At 35.4% G+C, this 27,806-nt stretch overlaps 7 protein-coding genes across 20 annotated transcripts; 3 read left to right on the forward strand and 4 right to left on the reverse strand.

Moving 5' to 3' along the window:
• Positions 1 to 33: 33 nt before the first annotated feature.
• LOC129569928 (calcineurin B homologous protein 1) lies at positions 34 to 1,066 on the reverse strand. Its single transcript, XM_055449180.1, has 3 exons — positions 863 to 1,066; positions 449 to 712; positions 34 to 388 (listed from the first exon to the last, which is right to left on the reverse strand). The coding sequence occupies exons 1-3, from the start codon at positions 927 to 929 to the stop codon at positions 150 to 152; spliced, it is 570 nt and encodes a 189-aa protein (XP_055305155.1). The 5' UTR covers positions 930 to 1,066; the 3' UTR covers positions 34 to 149.
• LOC129569923 (AH receptor-interacting protein) lies at positions 706 to 3,166 on the forward strand. Its single transcript, XM_055449173.1, has 6 exons — positions 706 to 1,577; positions 1,640 to 1,825; positions 1,895 to 2,057; positions 2,130 to 2,316; positions 2,611 to 2,753; positions 2,820 to 3,166. The coding sequence occupies exons 1-6, from the start codon at positions 1,488 to 1,490 to the stop codon at positions 3,020 to 3,022; spliced, it is 972 nt and encodes a 323-aa protein (XP_055305148.1). The 5' UTR covers positions 706 to 1,487; the 3' UTR covers positions 3,023 to 3,166.
• Positions 3,167 to 3,421: 255 nt separating this feature from the next.
• LOC129569915 (Ca(2+)/calmodulin-responsive adenylate cyclase-like) lies at positions 3,422 to 15,819 on the forward strand. Of its 9 annotated transcripts, none has more exons than XM_055449151.1 (18): positions 3,422 to 3,879; positions 4,787 to 4,927; positions 8,151 to 8,527; positions 8,824 to 9,003; positions 9,099 to 9,653; positions 9,855 to 9,982; positions 10,077 to 10,253; positions 10,322 to 10,448; positions 10,520 to 10,738; positions 10,812 to 11,437; positions 11,511 to 11,810; positions 11,879 to 12,410; positions 12,490 to 12,584; positions 12,659 to 12,762; positions 12,864 to 13,661; positions 13,729 to 14,380; positions 14,454 to 14,761; positions 14,845 to 15,819. In XM_055449151.1, exons 3-18 carry the CDS (start codon positions 8,327 to 8,329, stop codon positions 15,147 to 15,149), a joined length of 5,307 nt encoding a protein of 1,768 aa, XP_055305126.1. In that variant the 5' UTR covers positions 3,422 to 3,879; positions 4,787 to 4,927; positions 8,151 to 8,326; the 3' UTR covers positions 15,150 to 15,819. The 9 variants fall into 9 exon arrangements, with proteins under 9 accessions (XP_055305126.1, XP_055305132.1, XP_055305131.1 ...); XM_055449156.1 differs by having other exon boundaries at positions 3,519 to 3,879; positions 4,622 to 4,927; XM_055449153.1 differs by having other exon boundaries at positions 3,559 to 3,879; positions 4,744 to 4,927.
• A 220-nt stretch (positions 15,820 to 16,039) lies between these two features.
• On the reverse strand, positions 16,040 to 17,573 carry LOC129569921 (dynein axonemal assembly factor 4-like). Its single transcript, XM_055449169.1, has 3 exons — positions 16,982 to 17,573; positions 16,462 to 16,881; positions 16,040 to 16,384 (listed from the first exon to the last, which is right to left on the reverse strand). Exons 1-3 carry the CDS (start codon positions 17,477 to 17,479, stop codon positions 16,178 to 16,180), a joined length of 1,125 nt encoding a protein of 374 aa, XP_055305144.1. The 5' UTR covers positions 17,480 to 17,573; the 3' UTR covers positions 16,040 to 16,177.
• Positions 17,574 to 17,750: 177 nt separating this feature from the next.
• On the forward strand, positions 17,751 to 19,725 carry LOC129569922 (hatching enzyme 1.2-like). 2 transcript variants are annotated; one of them, XM_055449171.1, is made up of 5 exons: positions 17,751 to 18,443; positions 18,516 to 18,683; positions 18,764 to 18,962; positions 19,028 to 19,265; positions 19,343 to 19,725. In XM_055449171.1, the coding sequence occupies exons 1-5, from the start codon at positions 18,296 to 18,298 to the stop codon at positions 19,586 to 19,588; spliced, it is 999 nt and encodes a 332-aa protein (XP_055305146.1). In that variant the 5' UTR covers positions 17,751 to 18,295; the 3' UTR covers positions 19,589 to 19,725. The 2 variants fall into 2 exon arrangements, with proteins under 2 accessions (XP_055305146.1, XP_055305145.1); XM_055449170.1 differs by having other exon boundaries at positions 18,510 to 18,683; positions 19,343 to 19,588.
• LOC129569917 (serine/threonine-protein kinase fused) lies at positions 19,589 to 23,190 on the reverse strand. Of its 2 annotated transcripts, XM_055449163.1 has the most exons (10): positions 23,087 to 23,190; positions 22,853 to 22,986; positions 22,393 to 22,790; positions 21,292 to 22,323; positions 21,037 to 21,220; positions 20,674 to 20,951; positions 20,450 to 20,607; positions 20,220 to 20,382; positions 20,030 to 20,159; positions 19,589 to 19,757 (listed from the first exon to the last, which is right to left on the reverse strand). In XM_055449163.1, the coding sequence occupies exons 2-10, from the start codon at positions 22,967 to 22,969 to the stop codon at positions 19,704 to 19,706; spliced, it is 2,514 nt and encodes an 837-aa protein (XP_055305138.1). In that variant the 5' UTR covers positions 22,970 to 22,986; positions 23,087 to 23,190; the 3' UTR covers positions 19,589 to 19,703. The 2 variants fall into 2 exon arrangements, with proteins under 2 accessions (XP_055305138.1, XP_055305137.1); XM_055449162.1 differs by having other exon boundaries at positions 22,853 to 23,157.
• Positions 23,191 to 23,313: 123 nt separating this feature from the next.
• On the reverse strand, positions 23,314 to 27,478 carry LOC129569918 (chitooligosaccharidolytic beta-N-acetylglucosaminidase). Of its 4 annotated transcripts, XM_055449166.1 has the most exons (12): positions 27,305 to 27,478; positions 27,086 to 27,166; positions 25,934 to 26,022; positions 25,670 to 25,864; positions 25,285 to 25,496; positions 24,549 to 25,192; positions 24,373 to 24,480; positions 24,117 to 24,262; positions 23,958 to 24,030; positions 23,859 to 23,881; positions 23,646 to 23,785; positions 23,314 to 23,571 (listed from the first exon to the last, which is right to left on the reverse strand). In XM_055449166.1, exons 3-12 carry the CDS (start codon positions 25,999 to 26,001, stop codon positions 23,390 to 23,392), a joined length of 1,791 nt encoding a protein of 596 aa, XP_055305141.1. In that variant the 5' UTR covers positions 26,002 to 26,022; positions 27,086 to 27,166; positions 27,305 to 27,478; the 3' UTR covers positions 23,314 to 23,389. The 4 variants fall into 4 exon arrangements, with proteins under 4 accessions (XP_055305141.1, XP_055305139.1, XP_055305140.1 ...); XM_055449164.1 differs by having other exon boundaries at positions 27,086 to 27,478; XM_055449165.1 differs by lacking the exons at positions 27,086 to 27,166; positions 27,305 to 27,478 and adding an exon at positions 26,146 to 26,293.
• Positions 27,479 to 27,806: the final 328 nt, after the last annotated feature.

The following is a 27,806-nucleotide window of genomic DNA, read 5'->3' on the forward strand; positions in this document are numbered from 1 at the left end:
AAAACCAATTTACGCATTAATATTTAGAATAAATTACTATTCATTTCCTTTTCCCTTTATTATATCATTCGTTAACAACAGCACGCACATTTAACATCAATTGGAATTCTGGTAAGCTGCATTGTCAATTAGTCAAAATACAGAGTGACTCAATTCAAAAATCGGATCGACATTTTCTGTTCGACATCACATCGTTCCAATGCTTTGCAGAAATCATCGAAAGAGATTTTTCCGGTTCCACATTGATCTGCTTCCATTATTGTTCGTTCAGCGATGCTCATTAGCTGGTCTTGACTGATATTTGCCCCAACCATCATATGCAATATGTTCAAAAGTTCATCACGAGAAATGGACTCATCATCATCGAGATCATACATTTTGAAAGCAACTATAAACGAATGGAATGGTTAGTTTTCTGTACAACACTCTTCGATTGTCTGATACTAACATTTCAATTTTTCCTCACGGCTGTTCAGTTTGTTGACAGAATTCGTTTTGATGGGCCGGAAATGAGCCAAAACCTGCATGAACTGCCTGAAGTTGACGCGATCATCGGTGCTGTCAGCAAAAAATGCATGAACGATGCGATCACACAAAGGATTTATGGCTAGTTCTGGGATTCTCAGAAAATCTTCACGCGATAACGTTCCACAATCAGTTCGATCCAATGATGTAAAGCGAGAATATAATCGCTCAATCTGATTTGGTGTGACTGAGAACCAAATAAAAAAACATTTAGATAAATATTATATCTAGACATGCATGTAAATGTAATGGAAATACAAGGCCGTTTGGCGAAAAAACATGACCAATGGCCAAAGTTCAAAACAAACAAACAACAAACAATCAATATCATCCTTACATCCCGTTTCATCCTGGATTTGAGCAATTTCCTCTTGACGTAAAAGTAACGACGACTTATTTCCCATGATAAATGAGTTCTTGAAGCAAAAAGTGCGAAAGTTCACTGATTTTACAAGCGCTCGAAGTGAACAATTTTCTATTACTTATTGCGTGTTTTATAAGTACTGGAACATTGACTGTCTCTCAATAACAATAAAACTGAACGTCATTGACAGCTTGCCATTTGACGTAACTTGTTTATTGCCCAACTAGCATTGTTACTCACTTCTTCCGAAATTATACCTATTTTTCACAATTTTATCCCTTTATTGAGATATTTTTTGCACTTTTCTTGAACTATATTTATATTCTTTTTCTTGTTCAAATTCTAAGTTTTATGCGTTGTTAAATCTTTTTCGCGAAACGATAACACACTGATTAATTGTTTTGGTAGATGTGTCCAACCCTGCTGAATATTAGCACGTTTGACCTTAGATTGTCATGCATTGCACTGAAAACAAACGAATACAAATTAAATCTTCCAACATCACAGTGTAGAAAATAACATTTGATTATTGACTAAAAATTGGTGGATTCTAAAATATTTGTGATTTGCATTATATACTATTTTGATACACCGTATCATGGATTCTAGCGACAGTGACAGTGCTTTAATCAAAAAGGAAATCATTTACAGGGGATCCGAATATATACCATTGGTTGATGGCACAAAAGTATTATTATCCATGATATTTTCAATATACATCTGTTTTAAAAATATTCTCGTATAAATCAGGTGAGATTTCATTATCAAACAAAGACATGCTACGAAAATGAGGAGCAAAAAGTGATTGATGACAGCAAGAAGGGTGGAAAGCCAATGGAATTAATTATCGGGAAGAAATTCAAATTCGAAGTATGGGAAGCGATTGTGAAGAAAATGTCTTTAAACGAAGTGGCAAAGTTTCACGTAAACAAATCGGTGAGAAATACAATAAACAACATCCGACAACGGCTTTTATGATAGTTTACATACTGGCTTTTCTCCTAGCTCGTGGCCCAATATCCATTTATATCGAAAACACTGCGCGATATTGATAAACCCAAAGAGGAAAGAAAGCACTGCTGCGGCATGACAATTCAAAATGAAGGTATTGGCTACAAAGATTTGGACGATCTGTTTACAAAACCATGTGATCTCGAGTTTATTATTGGTGAGGAAACAAAGGGGGTTCATGTGAACCTGAAACATAAGATACATTTTAACATTGTTTTTTTTTTTTCAGAATTAATTTCGGTTGAGCTACCAAACGAGTATGAGAAAGAAAATTGGCAGTTATCCGAGAATGAAAAATTTAATACAATAAAAGAATGTCGTGAGATCGGAAATGAACTCTATCGAAATGGGAAAATTGACGAAGCCGAAGAAAAGTATAGATCTGCGTTAGCTATCATTGAACCACTATTGCTGAAGTACGTTTTCAATACGCATGATAAACATGAAAAGACAAGTTGTGTCGTTGAGAATAAAAATGGGATTAGCCGAAACCGCGTGTTTTTAACGAATCATTTTTGTGTTTCTGGTACAAGATATGGGGCAAGTATCTCAAGCAAAGATAAAGATCTTGAAATGTTCTAAAACATTGCAGCAGACATATGTCTTCTATCTCTTACCAGGAACACAAAAATGATTCACATGCAAATGAGCGGTTTCGGCTAATCCCATTTTTATTCTCAACGACACAGTTAATCGTTGTAATTTTGCAGAGAGAAGCCACACGACACGGAATGGCTGGAATTAATTAAAATCAAGATTCCACTGCTGCTCAATTACGTGCAGTGTAAATTGATAAAGAAGGATTATTACGCGGTGATTGAACATTGCAGCGAAGTATTGAAGCATGAGCCAAGTAAGAGTAAACATTCATTAGAAAAATATGTCGTTTGACACTGTTAACCATATTTTCAACTTTTAGACAATGTCAAAGCATTGTATCGAAGAGCAAAAGGGCATGTCGGGGCATGGAATACTGATGCCGCCAAAAATGACTTCCAGAAGTGTCTGCAACTCGATAGCAGTCTAACAAAAAGCATTAATCGAGACCTGGAACAACTGAATCAAGATATCAAATTGAACGAAGTCGAAGCAAAGCTACGATATAAAAATCTGTTCTCTTGAGTAAAATGATTGCAAACTAGTTAATTTTCGGTAATAATGGAATATATGTAATGTCGTCCTGTAAATTTCGTAACCACCAAGACCAAAGTGTACCATTTTCAGTCAAATTGAAATAAATGCTTGATTTGTTGTTTCCCAGTGAAAGAGCTGTCTTTATTTCATCCATTTGGTATATTTTATTTCCACATATGGGTGTAGTGTTGATGGCGGTGAGAAAACGTATGTGAGAATGAAACGTTTACAAACAAATCGACAGACATACTATATGGACAAAAAAGAGAGAAATTTGAACCGCTCTCCCTACACTTTCTCGCGCTATCTCTATTCGTCTCACTCTTTCATTCGGTATATTTGAACGCTGTATACCGAATCGTAAGTATAAAGCAACTGAATGAACACAGAAATAGCATTGATATTTAGCGCACACACACACGCAGCTCAGCTGTACTGCCATTGCAATACCATCGCACAAATGCATGTTGAGATTTTAAGAAAAGAGAGAAATAAAAGAGAAAAGAGTCGATAAAGAGCATGCTTAACAAATTTGTTGACAGTTGTATTTTAGTTCAGTGCCAGATTTCAAATGGTTAACAAGAAAACAGACTAAGATAGCCATCGTACACAAAATCAAAGCTATAGAACAAAAAAAGAACAATTGAACAAAAGAATACAATTTCATTTTCTTTGACATTTACTCGGTGTTTTTTTCGTTTGAAAGGATAAAATAACTCGTTGAATAAAAACAAGGACTTCTATTTTAACAAACATTACCGATAAAAAAATTCTTTCGTGAAAAGTGTGAAGAAAAGTGCTTTTTTTATTCTCTCTGAAAATTCTTTTCTCACAGAAATATACAGGTAAACTCAAGAACAATCAATACGAAAACAATTGCATACGAATGCAATGCCAAATGAAAAGCAAAACAGAAATAACAAAATTGTGAACGAATTGAAATTGAAACACTGTGCATATATATTATAAGTTTTTGTATATTGTGATACAATTATTTTACTTAAGTTATTACAATTTTGTTTATAATAATAATAATAATGCTGTTAAGTTTGGTTTTCTACGATTCATTTTCTCAACGTCTTCAGCCATTTCATTTATTTCGACCGAATACATTTCAACACGTTTTTAGACACTGCTCCGAATATTTCTAGTTTTTTTTTTTAATTTTATATTAGGTGGGACTGAAGTTCGTTTATTTATGGACAAACGCTTTTGTTTGTGCAGTATAAATCTACACAATTTCATAGCATATGCACAAGTTGCTAGTGATCGGGTATGAAATGGTGTGAATATACCGGTTTACGAATGAATTGCGTAGTACGCTTCATACAAAAACACCACATTCATTACAAAAACACAATATTATATTTTTTACTTCTAAAAACGAATCAAACCAGGCATTTATGTGTCACAAAAATCGTTTGAATCATCGTTTGAGCATTTGTGTGTTTGCTTTTATATGTCCATGTCCACACATCATTTAAATTTTAGAAACAAACGGAGTAAACAAAAACGTGTGAATCGTATAAATTTTAACAAATTGAGATATTTGAAGTTGGACTAACTAATTCGTTAGTTTTTTTTTAGTTTTTTTGTCAGACATTTCGGGCAGTTAATAAATGAAAGGTTGAAATTTGGTCTTGAAGAAAAATTGTTTAAATGGATTCATTGTGTATGAGTGTAGTTGAACAAATGCTCTCTAATAATAGAAAATGTACGAATTCTAAGAAGAACTTTCCTATTCAAATCTAGTCATATGGAATATGAGAAAAGTAATAATCGTGTAAATCATTACGAGTTGACTAAACATGAGCGTTACGTTTAATGTGAATTAACCAACGATAGAAGCATCCGGCATCGTGCAGCCACACGAGTAAATTCAATATGACTGAGGTACGTCCAAAATGATTTTCCTTCTATTTTCATTTTATCTATCACCAAGGAGCAAATGAAACATGCATGTCGAAGACGTTCATCACATAAATGTGCTTTTCTTTACGGTTTTTGTTATACGAAAATAGATTTCTAAATAAGCTGAAAAGAAATACCGATAAGTTCTCAACAAGAGCCACAGGAAATTCATGTCGCTGAAACATGGTGCATATGGTTTATTGAAACGTACATATAGACTCACTCAATTCCATTCTACCCGCCTCCCATTTGCAACGATAACAAATGTGATAAAACCAAATCGTGAATATAATTTACATTATTATCATTGCAACGAAATATATTGGCATCAGAGGTTTATTGCGCAGATTTTCGCGTTTGTTCAATTTTATTTCACACCGCGAATTATTCTTGCTTTTTTAGCTGTCTTCACAAGTGTTGAAAAAATGTCTGTATGTGTCAATGTCACATCAATTTTTTTTTTGTAATAACAGAAAACTTTATCGATTACTTGTAATATTATTTACAAAATTTCTGTTTGTTTTATTGTTTGGCCTCTGCTCACTCCTGTATACAATGTATTTCTCAGAACTGTGGTTGTTGTTTTATTCATCCTTATGCTATAAATGACTGGTTTATGTTTATCATTAGAAAAAGATGAAAAAAACTATGTTTGTTAAAGAAAAATTTGGCGGATCATAACGAATCCAGTTTAAGATTACATCGTATCATTCTAGAAGTTATATTTCTGACGTGTTTCCTAGGCTCAATTTTATAAATAGTACATGAATTCCATGCCAATGAAATGAGGATTATTTTTTTCAGTGATGTAAACAGAATAAAATTGTTTATCAAAGCGTGACAAAAGTTCCAATAAATACACAAATGAAATGAAATAAAATTTCATTCAACTCATTCACAAGAAAACGTTGGTTTTCGTCGATAAATTTTATTTGAAATCGCTTTAATGTTGCCTTCAAAAACTTCCATCTAATAAGAATCCAATAATCGGAATAAGTTCATTTGAAATAGTTGAATAGATTTTGAAATAAGAAGAAAAAGCTTGTCAGAAGACTAAAATCAAAAGATATAATGAGATAGACACACTGCAAAATTGATTTATGTCCAGTAATTTTTGCTAAATACGTAATTGTTAAAGTTTGAACAAAAACGATTGATTCGGCTCTAAATAGAAGCAATCGTTGTTATTAGGCATGTATTATAACAAACAGAAAAACGTCTCCCAACTTTGGTTTATTATCGCGTTCCACTGAACGTTAAGATTACGCAAATCGCAAAAGCCTATGACACACGATGATGTAAAGGCGAATAAGTTTTTGTTTGTTCTTTTTTTAATGCTGTACAACATTTATACTTTACGACACACAATAAATATTTGTGTCCAGATCATTTTTTTCGCGAGTTCATAACCGAAGTAATTGTAGTCGCGTTTCACAAGTCACATGAAATAAACTGTTGAATGTGTCGATTAACACTTTGGCATCGAACCAGATTTCATCGATTTTTTTTTTAAATGTATTTAACACACGAATCAAATATACACATTGATTGTTCATACCAGATGCATTAAAAAAACTAAAAATAGTAAATTGCCGCTTATAAATTATAACTCACATACCAAATGTACAGGATCAAAGTAAAATGTTGTTCGTTATTGAGAAAAAGGAATTTATAAATTCACGTTATCGTTCCCGCAAATAATGTACGATAAAATGATTCTTCTAGAAAAAATTTGTTAGTATAAATACTTTTGAGAATGAATGTAGTCATGAAACTGTCTTATTTAAATTATTATATATATAGCTGGGACAAATCAAGCACTTAACAAGACGAAATTCGATATTTAGCTCACGTACAAATAATGTATGTTTTTCAAAATACTGAAAATGTTCTTTCAATATGTAAATAGTGGAAAATTTTCTGCTAGTGCGTGAATACTACAAATAAATAAGCGGACAAGACTCATATTGTGTTTGATCTTGACAAAACTTCAGACTTTGAGCTATGTTTTGCAATACTTTGAGTATTTTGAGTGATCGCGCTTTGAACAAAAATGATGGTACATATTGGTTTTTAGTAAAAACCATACAACAATGTGCCGCAGTGACGCATAAAATAAGGAAAAAACACATCTAATGATCTAATTTGAAAACTTCTACGCATCGATTATTGAGATAATCTGCCACGAAAATGATGTCATCATCATCATCGATTACCATGTCCAATGTTTTTCTTTCATCCATAAGAGTTCAATACCTGTGTTCGCGTCTCTTGCGCGTCGATGACAAATTTCGGATGTAATGCTGTTAAAATTTAATGTTATAACTGAACACGCCTTGCAAAAATGCTGCAGCAAGAGCCGCTTTTCAACACCAAAAACAAATCTTAATGGATTAAATAAGGAAAGTTGACGGCGTGTCGAAATTGACGCAGTAGTCAATTTATATTGACGTCAATCCGTGAAACTACACCATACAGCAGCTAAACAAACTCATAAGTTTCGAATCAGTAATTGAAGCGCACACATTTCAATTTATTTATCGGTTCAGTTTTAAATAGACGTTATCGTTCACGTGTTTAATCCAATTGCACCAGGCAAACATATCGCTTACTCGCAAATTGTTTCGTACAACAGGCAATATTCAACCAAAATGGAATCCATTCAAAATCATATATGTATTGCATACCGCACAAACCATATTTAAATCATTTGAATGAAAATATTTCATATCGACACAGGCACAAACGTAGACATACATTAAAATCTTTTTACAAATGTATCGAAGAAAAAGATAGACGAATTGGTTGCACTACCCGTAGAACTTCATGATGTGTATTATAATTCGTAACGAAGCAAGCGGCTAGACAAAGGAAAATAAACACATTATTTTTACGTGAAAGGCATTCGTTTGCATTTTAAAAACACAATTGAGTATTCTTCATGTGTGTTGAAAAATCTGCCACAAATTTCTTGAATGAAACGAAACACACATAACATTTCATTTCGATTTCCTATATTGAATAGATAATGTGGAAAAAAATTTCCAACGATAGTCAATATTCCCAAAGCAGCACTTTTTTTATTTTGATGATAACTCGTTATTACCTTCAAACCGCATTTTATTCTATAGAAGAAAATCTTTCGAATCTTTTCGAAGTTTTAATTATAATTCTGTAATAAGATTTTTTTTTCTTGTGATTGCAGCAATTGCATAACGGTAAGCAACAATAGACACGTGACAATTGGATAAGAATCTCTGAAACAATTCATGTGAACATCCAAACGAAAACAAAACACGATCTGGCATTAGACGGTATCTAGTAGTGTGGTGTGGGCGCAATCGGACGACAGATCATTGCCAGTGACACGCACATCTCAAAATGGATCATGCTGTGAAAACATCTAAAACAAAGCCATGGGACAAGTTAAGATTCGAAAACGAAGAGCTCGAAACTCTTTATCAACGTTACACGTTGAAAATGCAGCGATTTTCTGTTATTGGCGTTGTGTCATTATTTGTTATTTTTTGCATGACAATGATGACATTGAGCTATGTGTACAGTAGCCTATTAACATTGCACGTACGTACAGAAGACTTTTTTTTGAAAATTCTCTCAAGGAAGTATTTGAGTATCTCACAACAAAATGATATAGGAAAAGGCAAAATACGAAAACTTTGATTGTTTTTTCATAAAATTGGTAAGGCCAAATTGATAAATTTAGAATGTGCCCAATTCGATTTTGTACAATACACGGACATTTTTTGGTTCAAAAATATAAGTCGATCTTTTGTGCTGAGGTTTTCAAATCTACTTCTGTATCACATACTTTTTATCTGGGTATTGAAATTGTAAAATAAATTCAATTTTTATTCTAGAATATCTTCATTTCATTGATGTGTCTTCTGTTTCTAATAATATTGGCATTGCTACAATTCCGAGTCATTCAAGACTCGTATCTTTTATCATTGTGCTATGGCATCCTATTGGCCGCTACAATTTTATGTGTTATGTCAATGCCAGCGTTGAACAAAATTATTCCAATCGACACAAAAGAGGTAAACAAATAGCTCAATCGCACAAATCTAGATCAGTGCTTATTCAATATATATTCCCTATTGTATGCATTCTATCATCGATCTTTTTTATACAGGATTTAACTGAAGGTGTTTGGCAAGTAACGTTTGTCGTGTTTGTTACTTATGTTCTAATGCCCCTGCAAATCTGGGAGGCCATAGTATTTGGTTTTTTGTTGCCCATAATTCATATCAGTTTATCGACATTTCAAATGCTTACCGAACCCCATTACTACTATGACTACAGTCCTCTGTGGGCCAATTCCATCACATTTATAGGCGTTAATGTGTGTGGAATAATAGTTAATGTGATGATGGAACGTGCACAGCGGCGCGCATTTTTAGACACGCGAAACTTTGTTGCCGCTCGTCTCGAAATGGAGGATGAAAATGAAAAATTAGAACGACTTTTGTTGAGCGTACTACCAAGACACATTGCAATCGAAATGAAAAACGATATATTGTCACCGGTTAAAACGCAATTCCATAAAATCTATATTCAAAAACATGATAACGTCAGTATATTGTTTGCGGATATTGTTGGTTTTACGGTGCTTGCTTCACAATGTAGCGCCCAAGAGCTGGTGCGGTTGCTGAATGAACTGTTTGGTCGCTTTGATCAACTGTCAAACGTGAGTGAAAAGCTTAGGGTCTATTTGAATTGTTGCGACAAACAAATTCCCCCAGAATATTTTACAATAACAACTCCATATGAAAAAAATTTCATGTTGCACTTTAAAACTGAAATAGTCTGAGGGAATTTGTTTGTCGCAACGGTTCATTTGTAATAGCACAACACCACATGGATATTTTAATCGTTTCAATCATTACAGGACCACCACTGCTTGAGAATCAAAATTCTTGGCGATTGTTATTACTGTGTGGCAGGTCTACCAGAGCCAAGAGCAGACCATGCAAAGTGCGCCGTTGAAATGGGATTGGATATGATTGACGCAATTGCGTAAGTATCTGACAACCCCTCATTGATAGCATTCGATTTCAGAAGAAAACAATCATTCCAATGAAGAAATTCAACAAAAATTACTTTATTCCAGTGAATTTGTTGATTCAACGGATGTAAAGCTATCGATGCGCGTTGGGATTCATTCTGGTCGGGTTCTGTGTGGCGTATTGGGTCTTCGAAAATGGCAGTTCGAAGTCTGGTCAAATGACGTTACGCTGGCCAATCATACTGAATCTGGCGGAGAACCAGGACGAGTTCATGTAACAAGGTTAGCCAAAAAAAAATTATGTTATGTATGTATTATTATGATGTTTACCATTGTTATCAAATCTTCAGGGCCACGTTGGACTGTCTTGGTGGTGAATATGAAGTTGAGGCCGGCTTTGGTTCCACGCGTGACTCTTATTTGAGAGAACATGGCGTCGATACATTCTTCATTATCCCACCTAATCACAGACGAAAGGTAAGTGTCGAAAATCTAGCTAAAAAACGATAATAACCCGTTATTATTAATTATATTCCAATTAATCGTAGCCGCTGCTCATGAATACATTGGGGGTTAGATCAGCTATCGGATCAGCAAATCGTCGCAAACTATCCTTTAGAAATGTTTCAAATGTAGTGATGCAATTATTACACACCATAAAATACTCTGTTCCGGTTCCTTTTTCCCATTTGGCTACACCGAATTCGAATTACATGAGTCCCAGCCAGAATTCATCAGTTGTCGGACTCAATGACGCCAACCGAAAAGTATGTGTCTTTTGGTATAATTCACTTTAAATTGGGAAATCAGCATGAATATAACTTGATTTTGTTATTACAGAGTGCGGTCGATAGATTCAAGCGGCCGTTCAAGAAGCGCCACTCAAGCTTACATCATCAGCCGACAAATCGAGTGAACAAATTTCTATCACAAGCTATTGAAGCTCGAAGCGTTGATCATGATAAAGCTGTTCACGTTAATCGCTTCACTTTGCAATTCCGTGATCGAGATGTCGAACGAAATTACCACAAAGATATTGATCTGGCTTTTTCTGGAGAGCTTGTGTGCAGCTTGTTGTTGTTAATGCTCAGCACTGCACTGCAAGTGGCTGTTTTTCCGCGAACGTTCATTTTGTTGTTATTATTTCTGACTGCATTCATTTGGATTTCGTCCATCCTGATGTTGATGCTGGCAGCACGATTGAAATGGATTCTATGGGATCTATCGCATTGCTTCACGCTTCGGCTGGCCATCATTGTGTTCACAATCGTCCTCCTGTACTCGGTTAGTCAAGTGAATATGTTTACTTGTCTCACGAATCTTTCTTGCAAAAATGATACAACCATCATCCTCAACAACGGAGCCACGTTCCCATTGACGGGCTACAGTCACCGCAGATGTTCACTTCCTCAATACATATCGCTAGCAGCTGCATTTGCTTTTCTCTGTGTATCGGTGTTCTTGAGGTATGCTATATCATGATGATAATGTTAAAGAGTCCAAAAAATAATTATAGACTACCATTTTTGATGTTTATAGACTACCATTTTTGATAAAAACCGCCTTGGTGTTTCTGATGGGAGTGGTGTACAGCCTGTACATTCAGTTATCACATATTGAGATTTTCAAATGTTATGACGATCGAGTGAATTCATCAATTCCACAGCATACAATAACTCTTTTACGCATTGTCCTGTTCATGATAGCAGTTTTAACTCATGGCCGACAGGTGGAATGGACGGCTCGTCTCGATTTTCTCTGGCAATTGCAGGCTTCGCATGAAAAACGAGAAATGGCTGTCTTACAAGAATCAAATCGTCGAATCCTATTCAATTTACTGTAATTATTAAACGTTTAAATGATTTATATACATTATTATTAGTTTAATTCCATTCAATTTATTTCAGACCGGCCCATGTTGCCGCACATTTCCTCGACTATCAATTTCGTGGTGCTAACCATGGTGGACCTGGTGCGGGTAATACAATCGGACAAGACTTGTATTACCAGAGTTACTCAAAAGTCGGAGTTATGTTTTGCAGCATACCGAATTTTCATGAATTTTATACAGAGTTAGATGGAAATCAACTGGGCGTTGAATGCTTACGGCTGTTGAATGAAATTATTGCCGATTTCGATAATCTTCTGGCACAGGAACGTTTTGTGGCAATCGACAAAATAAAAACAGTTGGCAGTACTTATATGGCAGCAGTAGGCCTGATTCCAGATTACAAAATGAACAATGATGTTCATTTGACCCGAAGACACATGACAACACTATTTGAATTTGCACGAGCTATGCGCACTTCCATACAGAACATCAATGAGAACTCATACAACAATTTCATTACACGAATCGGCATAAACATTGGACCGGTTGTAGCTGGCGTGATTGGTGCAAGAAAACCGCAATACGATATTTGGGGCAATACGGTTAATGTAAGTTATACACCAAAATTGTGGATGTACTTGGAATATGAACTGTACCCATTAATCACGATTTTCGTATTATCTGTAGGTGGCCAGTAGAATGGATTCGACATGCATACCCGGTGAAATACAATGCACACAAGAAGTCGTCGACAGTTTGCAGGGATCTCATTTCGATTTTCGGTGTGTGATCAATTCTACAAAACTTTGTTTTCAATTAAATTACACATTTGATAACCATTTTTTTATAATTACAGATGCAGAGGACACATTAAGGTGAAAGGTAAAGGAGAAATGATTACATTCCTGTTGGTTGATCCACCGAACTCAAGTCAGTTCAATGCTTGCCGAGAATATCAAGGTCAGAAACGAAATCTATTTTTATGTATATATGTATATTCAATAATTTGCCAGCGATCAGTTCGATTGTAAAATACTTGTTTTCGCCAACAATTTTCATAGATTCGTCGTTGACTCCATATAATTCAGCTATGAATTCTTCGAATATGTGCCCTTCAACATCGAAGCACATGTCAAATGTCAGACTCTCACAACACGGAAAACCACAGTCGAGTGGATATCGACCAAATGTTGTGATGGCTGAGAACCAGAAGAAGAGCTACAACTACATGGCCAGCCCCAACTATTTGCAATATGAAAACACCTATCAGAAGTATAAAAATATTTGCCATAACAAAGACGTGACCAATTTCCGGGAGAGCAATTTGAACCATGACCAACGAATGGTCGAATATCGCAACCATGAAGATGCAGGGTACGCTCCAAACGATCGTTATGGAGATGTTGAAGTTAAAACGGAAAATAATATGCAATCATCTGACGATGAAGGTGGCTTTAGGCAAAACATTCACTACCAAAAGAATCAATTCAATCTTCTCAATGGTGTAAACGTATGCAATGGTACTAATGGGGAAATGGGGTACAATCTAAAAGAAATGGAGCCCCTTTTACACGGAGGCAACATTCGTGATCCAATGCAAATAACAAACAACCGGCAAAAATACGAACCACCACATTATGCAAACCCCCATGCAATGTCAATGCAAAGTTCGCAGAAACCTTCGGAAAATCAAGTAACGAACCATTGCCATAACAACAGATTCAATCATCATCACCACCACCATCATCAGCAAAAGCAGCAACAATTTCAACATGGAAATTCACCATACCGAAAGGTACCTCCCATACCTTCGATGCAACCTTACACAAAACCACTACCAAAGCTCCCGACAAATATAGGTAAAACTATTTTCGATTATAAAATCTTTCAATTACATAATTGCTCTTGATTTCTGTTTCATCAAAGATGAAGGGCCTGAATCGTCAACTGAAGATATAAGTAGACCATATTCACCAAGTTTGAGCTCATCAAACGAAGATATTCTGAAACCAACGGCCAGAATCGGTGATCGTGGAGACTGTGATTTAGCGGAAAATCGAATGAACGTACAAAATGATTGGCTTTTGAGATCGGCTATACATGCGGAATCCAACTATCCACAATATCCTCAACAATTCGGTGCTGGTTCAAAGCTTAACTCCATCGATTTGGCATATCTAAAAGACCTTGATCTAAGTTCCACGACCGAAAGCCCATCTACACTAGCAGCGACTAACAGAGAAGTCGAGTCCAGCACAAGTTTCGAATATCAAGAGAACAATTTAATACGATCACCGTTTCAACGGGAAATACAACGTCTTCTCGATTCATCGGCGTCAAAAGTTACAATCACCGGAAACCGATCATCAATCGATGCACAAAACTACAATGCAACAAAACTAAATGCACAACATATAAACAATGACGTCAATGGTACACTTTCGAACATTGAACTTGAAGCGGCCCAGATGCTGTTGGGTGGAGGAAATTCTGCTATCGTCAATGGGAAGCATCCGGTTGGACTTGAAGCCATCAAAGAGATAGCAAAGAATACAGCCAACTCAGATTCCAGTCAAATGTAAATATATTTTTTTCGCCAAATTTTTCACAAATTGTCCCTTTATTTAATAATTTTTGTTTATTTGAATCAGGCAAATTTCCGACACGGAATCCCATACGGGTATACTCAAGGATGTCATTGAAAGCCGCATAATGAACGATCGCAAGAACACATTTCCAATAAACGGTGGGCATCGAATGTTCGAGACTCGGAATTTCAGCGTTGACGAGAACGACGATGATGGTGACATTGAAGGAATGGATAGATCCCATATTGTCAATTCAAAAACAATTAATGATATCCTAAAGTATGGTGCACACCAGTCAGCCGATTCGAATCCCATCGAAACACAGTCTGAATGGAGCGATGAAGATGAAAGGGACGATGATGAAGCTAAAGGTAACTAAAATATCCTATATAATTCCTCATTCAACCCAAGTATTACTGATCATGATCATCCAAACAAATCATATATTTTTAAGGTGGTGCTGAAAGTACAGGCTACATCACTGACGAGGCCGGCCTAGAGAATCTCTCTCTATTGAATGAAACAGGGTTAACCGATGCTGAAGCAGCATTATCTGACGTGAATTCATGTAACGCACATGACGTAGATGATACGTCAATATCAAGCCGAGCTAGTTCTCGTTTGCTTAGTCTAGACTCGTTGAGCGGTTTTTACGATAACGATAACGACCAAGAACGCATAACAAACAAAACACATGAAAAGGCAATTATGAATGTTTCGAGTAAAATAACGAATAAATTTGGTTCGCAAGCACTTTAGTAAACAAAATGGAAGAAAAGGCTCTTCATTTCAGAATTATACTAGCAATTAAGGTTTAAAATAGCTCGAAACAACAGGATACTTAAATTAGTATGTGCGCAAAATTATTGTTATTATATATTATTTTTTGCAAGTGTATGATGATGCTTACTTAATATAAAATGTGATTTAGCATATGTTTGCTTTGTAAAACAAAGTTAATTTCATATACGCGCAAAGAATTGGCAAATTTCCTCATTTTAGTCGCAAAACATAGAATTTTGCAATTTAGAAAAGAAAAAAAATGGATTAAGCTGTACGATTCCGTTTATTTTCAATGATCAATGTCTTAAAATTGTTTGTTGATTATTATTATTTGTTGATTTCGCACGAATCGATAGTATTATGAATTTTGGTAGGGATGAGACCCTACAAACTGATCTCAATGATACCTACAACGGAGGAAAGATTATTATTATCGATCTATAACTACTCATTTTATATTCTCAACCAACTTCCATTCTGACTTCTTGCTTCATTTCGAAATTTCAATATGTGATAAGTAAACTATGTTTAATTTTATGTGAAAAATTGAGAGATTATGTATTAATGCGCACTTTTGCATTCAGCAAATAGCACATCGCTTCGAATAAATGAACAACAAAAAGTTACTCCATTAAACATTCTGGAAGTGTACTGTGTTTGAAATACTTTAGATCGCTGAGATTTATGTCATCTATTTCAACTTTTGGATTTTATTGAATTCTGGTCATTGATTTGTTCAAAGAAATACAACGGTTTGTTCAAATCCTAGCTCCTTAGCTGCACTAAGAAAGATATATTCTAACGAGAACGGCGGCTATCATCATTTAACCAATAGAATGTCGATAGCTTGCCAGTAAGAAGTGTAATTGATATGATCTCCAGGAATGATGATAATGAAATAAAACAGTTGTATCCGCAATAATAATTTTGAGATGTTTTATTTTTATGTTGAAATAAATTTTAACATCTCTGTAGGAATCTTAAATGAAAATATCTTCCATTTTTTACGTATCAACCATGAAACGGCTTTCATTCTCTTCGAATTTGGACGGATCAAGTTGTACTGCCATTTGAATTTCACGTTCGCCATGCTCTTTAAGCCCCAATGCTATCAAGGATTTACCTCGCAACCAGAAGGAGTGGATGCGGCTCAATAAATTTTCTTGAACTGCCGGTTTGTACTTTTCGAGGGCATCGGAACAGTCTTCAGCCTACGATATGATAGTGAAGAAGATACAAAATCATGTGGACTACTATGTTTGAATATTTAGCAACAAAAACTACTGACGCAACGTTTATAATTGTGAAGAGCATACTGCGCCCTTGCTCGACCGAAAAATAATTCGGGCAAATTATTCGACATTCTCAATCCAAAAGTGAATGCAGATACGGCCGCTAAATAGTTTTTCTTTTCCAAAAAGTCATGTCCCTTTTTGAGCACCCAAAATACGTCTCGTTCATCTGAATTTAGATCCTCATCGCTGAATCCTATGCGATTCACCATAATTTCATGTTGCTTTGCACACCATTCTCGTTCAGCGTGTAAACGAGACTCCCGAATTGGCGTCACAAACTCTCTAGAGCTGAGGTTCACATTGATTTTACCACATGAACGAATCGGGGGTAAATCATGTCTTACAGATTGTTTGGAAATTTGACGCAGATCGGGCACAGATGTGCGTTCAATCGGCTCATCAGAATCTTCACTCTGCCGTTTAAAGAAAATCACAATAATAATTTAAAGGAATACATAGATTATTGCAATGCACCGAAGAAAATAAAAAAATGTATCGTGTTTCTCATCAAACCTTCGAAAGTTGGATGGTGTTCAAAGCTGATTCTGTTTCATCAATTCGTTGTCGAATCCGACTTTCTCGTTCAATCTCCCGTTCGATCACATTCCTTTTCAAGTTTGACGTTTCCTTGTGCTTGAGTGTATGCCGTTCCTGTACACGTTTTTCGTATTCACCCAAGATCTCTCTTTTTCTTTCGTTCGGTATGGTTGCATCATTACTACTCAGATTGGTGGCTGATTTTGCAGTTTTCCCAAGGCTAGACCACCACTCTTCAGCCTCTTTTTTCAAACGAAATTTTATGTTTGACTCCAAGATCTTACAGGAGCTTTGCTCAACGCAAATCGGATGTTCGAAGAACAGTTCATAAAAATATGGGTGAACACTTATTTTCAGAAATTTATCATCTAAAACCACATCATCAATTGATATCTTCTTTCCGGTAATTGAAATTTTCAAAAGTATTTCTGCTTGAGTTTGAGACCAGTCAATTTTTTTCACGAAAATCGACATTTTTACGAATTGTTTTAAAGCCGTGACGCGTAAATAAACACCGCCTGTTTCCTTAGCAACTCACAATAAATTCAATGTGTGACTTTAAACACATGACGCAAGTATGATACATTCTGTTTGCTGTTTCCGTAAACGAAAATAGTTTTGATTGATATACGGGCTGTGTTCATCCGCGAAGGTCAAAGAAAATGTGAAAAATTATTTTTCAAGCGAATGGATGGATTCAAATGAATTTGAAGCAATCACATAGTTTACTATGATCGTGATCCAATCAAGGTCAAGTTGATACACAATTAAAATCACGTTCGTTATTATGAGATAACATCTGAGATATCAGGCATAATGAGATTTTGCAAGAAGATTTATTTTACCTTCTATTTATGTGTTTTGAGTTCAATGTTCTATCCAATTGAAAAATGCCCTATTATCAACAAAATGTAGCAATTAAAATAGATATACTGATATCACAACGCTAGTACTCTTCACTAGCTGCTCGAAAATGTGAGTTAAGGAAGTGAATGGAAACAATAATGTGTGATATAAAATAGGCACATACTCAAAGTGGCGCAATGATGGTGCTATTAAAAAAAAATGATAAAAATATTTAAACATTTAAACGGAAAGTAAACGATTCCGGAATACTAATTTCTATTCGTTGGTGGCACAAAAGCCGAATAAATTACATTAATACGTTCAGTTTCAAGATTGACTGAGCACGTTACAGACATTTACGAAAATATCACTCGTCAACCGAAATCGTTCAGTTTTACTTTCTCGATCTTTTTGTTCGAACAACGATTTTTGACATTTTCAGCAATGGATCAATATTTTGTGTATATTCTGTTAATTTGCCTGTGGAATTTATCAAGTGCATATTATATTAAACGACATTTACCAACACCTCCCGTAGCAAAATATAGATTCAACACATTATTTGTGCAGCAAGATGAATTGGATCAAATTGGTATGTATAGTTGATTTTTAAGTTTTCAGAGAAAAAAAAAACTATCAGAAATGTTGTTAATACCAGATACAGATATAGAGGCGTGGACACCTGAAGATGGTACGAATGTGTGGGAGCATTCTGGCCTATTCGAAGGGGATATAATGCTTTATACAAAGCAACCCATCAAGAATGGCATTATTGATGAAGCTTATCGATGGCCAGATGCCACCATTCCTTATTACATTGACGACGCTTTCAGTGAGTGATTTTTTTTCCGAAGATTTCCAATGTGCCAGTGCTTCAAAAATAACAATACTTTTTACCGTTCATCCATCTAGCCGACGAAGAAGTAGTCTCTATTTTAAATGCGATGCAAGAATATCATGACAAAACCTGTGTTCGCTTTCGCCCGTTTGTAAAAACCGACGAATATTGGATAGATATAAAGCAAGATTGGTCTGGGTGTTGGTCAAGTGTTGGAATGAAGAGGCAGGGCCAAATTGTGAATTTGGGTTCCGAAAAGTGTCGTCAACATGGGTATATAAACAGATTTATTCAATTGAATTGGCGATGTAGCTTTATTGATTTCTATTTCTTGACAGGGTTATAATTCACGAGCTAATGCATGCAGCTGGTTTTCATCATCAGCAGAGCGCATCCGACAGAGACGACTACATAATCATTCATTGGGATAACATAAAAAGCGGTCGAGAACACAATTTCAACAAATATGATGATGCAGTTGTGTCTAACTTTGACGTAACATATGACTACAATAGTGTAATGCACTATAGTGCGAAAGCCTTTTCAAAAAATGGGAATATAACCATTGAACCAATTGTAAGTATTCCCACGAAAGCAAATATTCCCACGAAATTAAATTCCATGTCTTATTCGATTTCTTTGTTTGATTTTAGTATGAATATACGGTTTTGGGGCAAAGAATAGGATTGAGTGAAGGCGATATTCAGAAGATCAACACTATGTACAATTCCAGTTGCAATAATAATGCGCTCAGTACTATAGAATTGCATTTACAAATGCAGCAGCAGCAACAACAAGAAGTGACCCCTACTCCAGTTGGGCAACATTTTTTAGAAACGGTCATCAAATGGTTCGAAAGCATTTTTGGCCTTAGTTTATGGAGCAAAAGGCACATTTAATTATTTTCATGTGTATCAAAAATATTTATTTATTTCTAATGTGTTAATGTATTTGAAATGAAATTAATATAACATCACTCATGACATGGCTTGGATATTGAATATTATATGAAATTCATATGCTATAAAACGATAGAAGGCTGAGTTCATCGATTGTATCTTTTGCTGCCTGAAAAATTGAAAATATCAATAGATTTGAATTCATGCTAAATTTACATATATCGTAAACCATCCTAATTGTAACATAGTCTCAAAATAAACCACTTTTCTAAGAAAATACAAATAAGTTATTTATTCATATCGGAAGATTTTTTCGCGTTCTTCTCAAATATGATATAAAAAACAACAGTTACCCTTCAAAGTTTTATAGAAAATTAGTCTATTTGTTCAATTGTTACAATTTAGATGGTTTACGATAATTGATCAATTCAGTCTACATACTTCCTTCACTTGTGCGTTACTCTCATCCAAAAGACCTTCCAATGTTTGTTTAAATTCCTTGGTCCACGATTTTTGTAGAGAATAACAGCTGAACCGAGCAATGATTTTCAGTAAATTGCACAGACGAGATCTGGAAAATGCAAATGTGGAAGAACGATTGGAATCGACTTTGAAAAGTTAATTGCTTTACCTTAGCAAATGGTGTCCATTTTGCAACAAACTTATTATATCAACACTCTCGTGAAATATAACAGTTTCGACGAGCTCCGCATTTTCAGGTGTCTCTCGCAGTACAAAGCATAGAATCGAAACAATGGCACAAACTATTTGCATTCCCTGTGCATCGTACACTACTGCAGATAGAAGAGGACATATTTGGTTGTGATTCAATTTTAAATATCTACACAATTTGTTTTATACCGTCCGATAGCAAATGTCGAAGTAGGTCATTGGCGATGATGTACACGGAGTCGCAAAATTGGGCCAAGAAATTTTCATTCAAGTGTATGAGATAACACACCAATTCATATATACTTTTCAATGTTTTTAACTGTTCTGCCGATAAGTCGCTCATTCTCCTGAAATCAGATTGATGTAATTGTTTATTTTGATATTTGGAACACTTCTTATAAACGTATACGTACTTGAAAACAACTTGCTCTTGCGTTGTGCCCAAAGCAGCAAAATTCGATGAAGACAACGTTGATGAAAAACTTGGATTGCTACTCTTCACCATGCACACAATTTTTGATGCAAAAATCAAATTCGGCAGTAGTTTTGTTTGCAGATAAACGGTTTTTATTTCAGCTATATCGTCACTGGATATGGGCAACACAAATGGAATACTGAGTAATTGCACAACGCTTGAAATTACCGTGCAACTTGCATTAAAATTCCTCAAGATTGCCACAATTATTCCAACCTAGAATAAATGCAATTATTTCCGTTGAAATATAGAGTATTTGAATTTTTCAAAAAGAAATTATCGAATTGATATGGAATCGTACCAGATTTTGATGTTTTAATGAATCGGTTTCTCCGTTCAAGACCTCTTGCATTGACATGTGTATGAAAGCCAACCACTCTTCATTGACTATCGGTTCATTTTCAATTGGCGGACCTTGATCATCCTCGTAGGTATCTTGCTTAGCATCTGGAGTTTCCGGCAAACTCTTCTCTGCAACCGAAACACTATGGAATAACAGAGAACCAAAAGTACTATAGTGAAAACTCGTTTTGCTTTTCATATTTAGAATACAAACTCTTGTGATTTCTCCTTTGAGCTGTCTTTATCATTTTCGTCGCACTTTTTTTCATTCATGTCATTTCCCAGGCGAATGGAAAAATTGTCCAAGTTTTGACTTAGCTTACGCCTCTCCAATTCTGTATTTGTCTTTGATACCATACTCGATGGGACTGCCTCTGAAACGTTAACGCCGTCTGCCAGCTTGGATGCAAGGGTAGGCCGTGGTTTACCTTTATCTGCATACCATTTATTCTCGTCCTCGAGCTGCATCTTTTCCATGTTCTCCATCAGTGTACCAATGTTGAGGTTTTCGTTGACGTTCGCATCTCGATCACCCACAATCTCATCAATTGCTGCTGCAAAATTGTCTGTGTATCGTTGAATAATTAAATTTTGATTCTCTTCTCGATCGGTAGGTTCATTTTCAGTTGGCGGTTTTATCCCCTTTTTTATTAGAGGTCCTTCGACGTCTGTTTCGAGATCTGTTTGAATGATAGCGTTCACACTATCGTCTGACGAAATCGATTCGTTGTCACCAATAACATTGGATTGTTTCCTCTTTTGATTTGGGTTTAGGTGTGCGCCGGCATCTGTAATTTTTTTATTATTCTTTGCCTCACATTTACTCATTGCCTCAGCTATCATCTTCTTGCCACGGTTAAATATAATTTCGTCTCTTTGTTTTTCTTTTCGAATTAGTTGGGATGTCGTCAAATCCTCGGTCAATGGACGTTCTGCTCTGTTGTTGTCCAAAATAATTAAGTTATCTTTTATATATGGGTGCTCGACTATCTGGGGCCAGGTAAGACGCATTCTTGGCTCTTTCTTCAGAAGGCCTTCTACAAACGATTTGGATTCTACTGATATTGGCGACGGCCAAATAATGTCCGGATTGCGCAGCCATTTTAATAATTGTGAAAATGATTGTGTCTTTATTGGTGGTCTCCCGAAATGTGCCTCGTATAGAATACAGCCTACAGACCAGAGGTCTGCTCGTTCATCATATAATGCTTCATCCATTACTTCTGGTGCCATATACAATGGAGTTCTGAAATATTCATACAGAAATCTTAACACTTCTTGGAAGAGAAAAATAATGCAAGGTCATTAAACATACCCTTTAACCGAAGTCAGAAGATATGTTTCAGAAGTCATCTTCCGAGCCAATCCAAAATCGCATAATTTTGCCTCCATTTCGTCTATGTTATCATAGTTGTTCAGTAGAATATTTTGCGGTTTCAAATCACGATGCGAAACCCGATGCGAGTGCAAATAGTACAACGCGGACAACAAATTCCAGCAAAGTTTTTGGACATGTTTTTCCGATAGTTTGTTGCATGACATGAACTGATGCAGATCAATACTGGCCAATTCCGTAACAACAACAATATACTCAATGGTTTCGAATGAGCTCAACATTTGTATAATGTTCGGGTGACTTAAAGAACTATGTATTTTGCATTCTTTAAGAAAATTCTTTTGCTCTTTCTTCTCACGAGATGATGCATTCGGTTTCTAAAACGAAAATGTTACAGATAAATTCGATTTAAGCCCATTGTAATGAATATAAAACTCACTTTTTTTATCAGTTTCACCGCAATGCTTCGGTTGGTTGCTTTTTCTCTGGCCTTGTAGACCTGTCCATATGAACCAGAGCCTATCAATTGAATTAGCTCATAATTTTTCAGTTCCATTTTTCGTGTACAAAATTCTAAAAAAAAGGAATAAACGATATTCTATTCTAGCGATACACTTTAATTTTTAAAAACAAATGCCGACCACTATGACGCTACTATAAACAACATAAATACCATTTGACAGATGAGAAACAAAGCAAAGAGAGATGAAAAGAAAAAAACACTTGCATGTGTGAAGCAGCAGTGACAGGTTTCAGAAGGGGAATATATTTGACAGTGCAAAAACATCTTTGGATACATTGCAACATATGCGGCTGAGAAGGGGAAATTGCGATTAAGACTGGTTCTCATCGTTGATTTGTTTCTAACGGCTTTCTAATCACAATTCAAACAGCACAAGATATAAAACTTGAAGCGAATTTCATTTATTCTACGAAAAATATTACATTTCTTCTGTTAGATTTTTTTAAAAATAAATTATGTACATTGTCCTTCGTTCAAAATACAATATTTAGGAGCAATTGGTTCAGGTTGGATGCCCAAGCGTTGGAGTCTGGTGTTATGGCGAAACAGTCTTTCGGTTGACTGTTGTGAGGGAGTATCGGGATTAGCCCACAGACGCTCTGCAACAGCGGCAGCACGAGGCCAAATTCTCGAATCTATATAAAAAGTATGAACTTGTTATGATGATTCAATAAATAGAAACGAATTCGAGAGTGAGATTTGAACAAACCTAAATTATTCTCATCAATTAACTCAGTCCATACACAAGCTTCTCCACCCAAAACACCCGGGTGCTGCGGCAATCGATTATCGTATGCTGTTTTCCATGTATAATACCTGGTTTGCCCCCAAAATCCATGATCAAAGTACCTAATTAAATATAATATCATGATTAATAATGAAATCTGATGATATAATAATTCATGTGATAACATGATCGTACCAGGCATTCTTAGTAGACATTATCTTCGTGAAAAAGTTAAGAAAGTATTAATCCAACCTATGAAAATGTATAGTTTATCTATTTACAGTTCGACCTTACCAGTTCATATCCGAGATCTAACAATTTAGTTGGTTGCTCATCAGAAGATTCTACCCATGTTTGAACAATGTATCTAAATAAAATCAATTTTAGTCATTAGTACCATATAGTGCATACAAGTATGTGAGCATACAAATTCTCAATCATTGAATTGCCAACCTGTCTTTCTGTAAGTATTTCTCAATGTGACCCGCATCGGTTAAATGACTTGAAAAAATTATCACTTTGCTTGGTACCACGGGTGGATCACGACGACTATTCTCGTCTTGGCCCCTTTCTTCGTCCCAAATGCGCAGAGAAGCTTGCTACAGATTGAATATGTTTTATAAGATCTTAGAAGAAATTTCCAAAAAAAAAATAGCTCTGACGAACAAATAAATCAACTTTAAAGAAGATAAACAGAGAACAGACTAACATGAAATTCAGCCCACAACTGTAGAAAATCTTTACTATCTCTTCCTAACCCATGCTGTTGCATATAATCGACAATTTCTTGCGTTGAATTCCAACAGCCAAAGTGCACCTAAAAATCAATTAATCAAATGAAGCCGTCAGCAATATATGCAAATTCGAATACCTAGGTTCACTTACTTCATCCCCTCCCATGTGCATTGTTTCACTATGGGGCAGTAACGATTGCACATGACGATAAACATCACGGACCACACCGAAAAGGAAACTATTAACTGGATTCAACTGTCCGCACGGCGGCTGAATACAGAAGCTCCTCCACGGTTGTTTATTGACGCACACGGCTAAATCTCCCAATCCAAATTTGTGACCCCAATTCCAGCCATTTCCCGCATGCGATGGAGCATCAATTTCGATAATGACACGAATACCTCGCAGTTTTGCATATGCTATGATATCACTCACAACATTTGGAGGATACGTCAGATTCGGTCCATATGCCCCAAAAATTGTAAACTGAGGAATAGATGGAATCTCCAATGGAAAGCTATGCGAATCGGTAATGTGCCAGTGCCACACATTAAATTTCGAAGCCGCCATACCGTCTAGTGTACGTTTTATGTCCTTTACTGGAATATAATTGCGCGATGTGTCTAATAACAGTCCTCTATGTCGATAAAATGGACGATCTTCAATGCGTGCTGATTTGACCAGCAACAAACCGACGTCACATATGTCCGCCGTCATCAACTGTCCAAGCGTTTCTAAGCCGTGTCGCACACCAAATATGGTGGAACCACTGATTCGAACAGTTACTTGATCACCTATTAGAGCATTGTTTATTTGCCCATCCAAAATGAGTTGCAGCAGTGAATGAAAATATTAAAATGTAAAATATCAAATGTGCATAACATACCAGACGTAATCACATCAAGACGATAACTTTCATCAGTGCTCCAATTGATTTCAGTCTCATTTGAGTGTACCAATAATCGCACCAAAACATGTTTTTCTGATCTTGCCTCATTGCAATCATCACCGCATTCGTTGAAGACTTTTGTAATAAATATATTGCTTATTGCTTGTAAATAATTCACTGTGCCAACTGACGCCTCGGAAATATTAAATCTGAAAATTATGATCAATTCAACGGCCGTATTTATTTACAAATAGAAAATCTGAATTTAAAGAAATGTTTTATATACAGATTACAGATTTTTGTGGTTACTGTATATAAAACATTTCTTTAAATACAGATTTTCCATCTGTATATAATTAAATCATAGGATTTTAAAAATTACTTCAAATCACGTGGATTGAACGAAAACAGTGTTTGTCCGATCAATGTATGTCCAGTCGGTCGCGGCCACAAAGCTCCGTAGCGTCCGCAAACAAGCCGGCACACACTTTGTGAATTATATGTGTGCAGGTTTTGTGGATCTTTATGTATTCGCACGCATTTATCGTCACGATTGCATATCCATTTAGCTGAGCAGCTAAAATCAAAGAACATAACAAATCTGGTAAGCCTTCATTTCGTTTTGCGTTCTAATCGTTTTATTTACTCATTATCCGCAGCAGTCTTTCCCAACAAACCCACGCATAATGCCAGAATGATAATTTGCGGATGCATATCATCTAAATAAAGCAATTGCTATGGAATGAAGATAACGGTTTATAAATTATTCACACCTTCAATAACAGACAATTACGACTCTCAATTTCAATTATCAGTTCAATGAAAACAAAATATGGGGTTATCGTGACCTACATTTACCTATTTTCGAAAGAAAGACCACATTTTCAAAAACACTTTGATATTTAGTAAACGTCTGGAACCAAAGTTTGAGTTAGTAGTTGTAACTACTAATTTATAAATTGACTGTACAACGCTGTCGTTTGACTATCATAAGATCGATTTGGAACTGAAACATTAAGCATTTCAAGAGTGCACAAACAATTTAATCTTATCACTCTATTATTATTGATAATTGTTTTTATAGTCAAAAGCAGAAGTTTAGCGTTGTTTCTCAGAAAGTGTCTCATTTCTTCGTAAAATATATTCAGATTCAAGCACTTAATCGTACTACCATTACTTCCGCTATTTTCTAACTTATATCTTTTTTTTTCAACGTTTTCTGCATTATCATGAATCTTAAATTCTATAGAGTATTGTTATGAACAATTATATGTGTGTCATTTGCGAAGTCATTTTGTTTCATATCTTTATGTGATGATAAACACACTCAAGCCTGAAAATTGAAACCATTAAATATCACTTGGTGCATCAAAAGTCCACACACAACTCAATTTCATACATAAATTTATTTTACATAATAATTTATATACGAATTATAAAATGTGAAGGATTTTGGTGATCTTTTTTTTCTGGCCTTTGACCAACGTATGCAATATGCATTGATAAAAAATTTTATATTGCTCGAAACGTTGTAAACTGTGCACTTAAAAAAACACATATTTTTCATTCGAAGAATTTCAAAATTTCATAGACCAAAAACCATGCATAACTTTAATTCAAAATGTTTGATGTATTGTAAAATCACTTTATAATACTTTGCAACATTGGAAATTAATTGTCGTTTTGATAACATTTCAATCTTATAATAAATTGTTTTTGTCTCTTGAGATAAAGAATAAGTAGAAAAAAATGTGAAAAAGATATTTTGGTGTTTTTTTTCTTCTTTACAATAACTCACCGTGTTTAATGTTTGCGTAAATCGCTTTCTTTAAATAGAAACGACCTATTATGTTTGATTGGAACTGTTCATTCGGCAAAACTATAAATATGCGTGTGCAAGTTATGAAGCCAATTTTAATAATGTGAATTGTAACTTCGCCTTTGTTTTGATTAAAACAATTAGTTCGACTAAATGTATTTTTGATGAAATATAATATTCAAATACAACTATGCTCACGGTTAAATTGGTTAACAAACTACAAGAGGAAATACAAATAAACTGTGTATATGTGTAAAAAAATAGGAACGTTTGCTAAAGAAAGCGGAATTGGCACAAAACAGCATGAATATTAGCTTAACATTTAAACCATGCGATGTGTTCACCACAACGAATCGGCCAAGACTAATGAATAAAACGCTGCACCAACGAAAAAAGCGCTGATTTGTTTTTAAATCAAAACTTATTCAGTGGGAATACAGTGAAGCAATTTGTTATTTATGTTTCGTTCGCACCAGATCGGCGAACATAGTGAAAGAAAGAGAAATGTGACAAAACGAGAGTAAGAGTAACACGATAAATGCAATGCTTTGAAAAGATAGAGAAGGGAGCGAAGAGTGTGCGTGTATGTGTGAGAGAGAACTATATGTGAAATAAATTAAGTAACAATTTAACTGTCTATTTGTCATTGCTCGCGTTGTATTGAGGACCGGCTTTTTGATATCAAAGCAAACGTGTCGTA

This window comes from Sitodiplosis mosellana, unplaced genomic scaffold, assembly GCF_009176505.1.
Source record: "Sitodiplosis mosellana isolate CC-2019 unplaced genomic scaffold, AAFC_SMos_1.0 Smas_scaffold_47, whole genome shotgun sequence".
Classification (NCBI taxonomy): Eukaryota; Metazoa; Arthropoda; class Insecta; order Diptera; family Cecidomyiidae; genus Sitodiplosis; species Sitodiplosis mosellana.

Bases quoted from the DNA above. Each gene is read 5' to 3' on its own strand.
- LOC129569917 (XM_055449163.1), bottom strand. From the start codon at position 22,969: ATGGAACTGAAAAATTATGAGCTAATTCAATTGATAGGCTCTGGTTCA. The intron at 21,221-21,291 runs GTTTGTATTCTA...GTTATTCCATAG, and splicing joins TCAAAGGAGAAATCACAAGA to TGTTTCGGTTGCAGAGAAGA. The intron at 19,758-20,029 runs GTATGTAGACTG...TCAATTTTTCAG, and splicing joins GTAACGCACAAGTGAAGGAA to GCAGCAAAAGATACAATCGA.
- LOC129569915 (XM_055449151.1), top strand. From the start codon at position 8,327: ATGGATCATGCTGTGAAAACATCTAAAACAAAGCCATGGGACAAGTTA. The intron at 11,811-11,878 runs GTAATTATTAAA...AATTTATTTCAG, and splicing joins CGAATCCTATTCAATTTACT to ACCGGCCCATGTTGCCGCAC. The intron at 12,411-12,489 runs GTAAGTTATACA...TATTATCTGTAG, and splicing joins TTTGGGGCAATACGGTTAAT to GTGGCCAGTAGAATGGATTC.
- LOC129569922 (XM_055449170.1), top strand. From the start codon at position 18,296: ATGGATCAATATTTTGTGTATATTCTGTTAATTTGCCTGTGGAATTTA. The intron at 18,444-18,509 runs GTATGTATAGTT...TGTTAATACCAG, and splicing joins AGATGAATTGGATCAAATTG to ATACAGATATAGAGGCGTGG. The intron at 19,266-19,342 runs GTAAGTATTCCC...GTTTGATTTTAG, and splicing joins ATATAACCATTGAACCAATT to TATGAATATACGGTTTTGGG.
- LOC129569918 (XM_055449166.1), bottom strand. From the start codon at position 26,001: ATGCATCCGCAAATTATCATTCTGGCATTATGCGTGGGTTTGTTGGGA. The intron at 25,865-25,933 runs GTAAATAAAACG...CTTTGATTTTAG, and splicing joins AAGACTGCTGCGGATAATGA to CTGCTCAGCTAAATGGATAT. The intron at 23,786-23,858 runs GTACGATCATGT...ATATTTAATTAG, and splicing joins ATGTCTACTAAGAATGCCTG to GTACTTTGATCATGGATTTT.
- LOC129569921 (XM_055449169.1), bottom strand. From the start codon at position 17,479: ATGTCGATTTTCGTGAAAAAAATTGACTGGTCTCAAACTCAAGCAGAA. The intron at 16,882-16,981 runs GTTTGATGAGAA...TTTAAACGGCAG, and splicing joins ACACCATCCAACTTTCGAAG to AGTGAAGATTCTGATGAGCC. The intron at 16,385-16,461 runs GTCAGTAGTTTT...ATCATATCGTAG, and splicing joins TTCACAATTATAAACGTTGC to GCTGAAGACTGTTCCGATGC.
- LOC129569923 (XM_055449173.1), top strand. From the start codon at position 1,488: ATGGATTCTAGCGACAGTGACAGTGCTTTAATCAAAAAGGAAATCATT. The intron at 1,578-1,639 runs GTATTATTATCC...CGTATAAATCAG, and splicing joins CATTGGTTGATGGCACAAAA to GTGAGATTTCATTATCAAAC. The intron at 2,317-2,610 runs GTACGTTTTCAA...GTAATTTTGCAG, and splicing joins ATTGAACCACTATTGCTGAA to AGAGAAGCCACACGACACGG.
- LOC129569928 (XM_055449180.1), bottom strand. From the start codon at position 929: ATGGGAAATAAGTCGTCGTTACTTTTACGTCAAGAGGAAATTGCTCAA. The intron at 713-862 runs GTAAGGATGATA...TTTGGTTCTCAG, and splicing joins AATCCAGGATGAAACGGGAT to TCACACCAAATCAGATTGAG. The intron at 389-448 runs GTTAGTATCAGA...ATTCGTTTATAG, and splicing joins CCGTGAGGAAAAATTGAAAT to TTGCTTTCAAAATGTATGAT.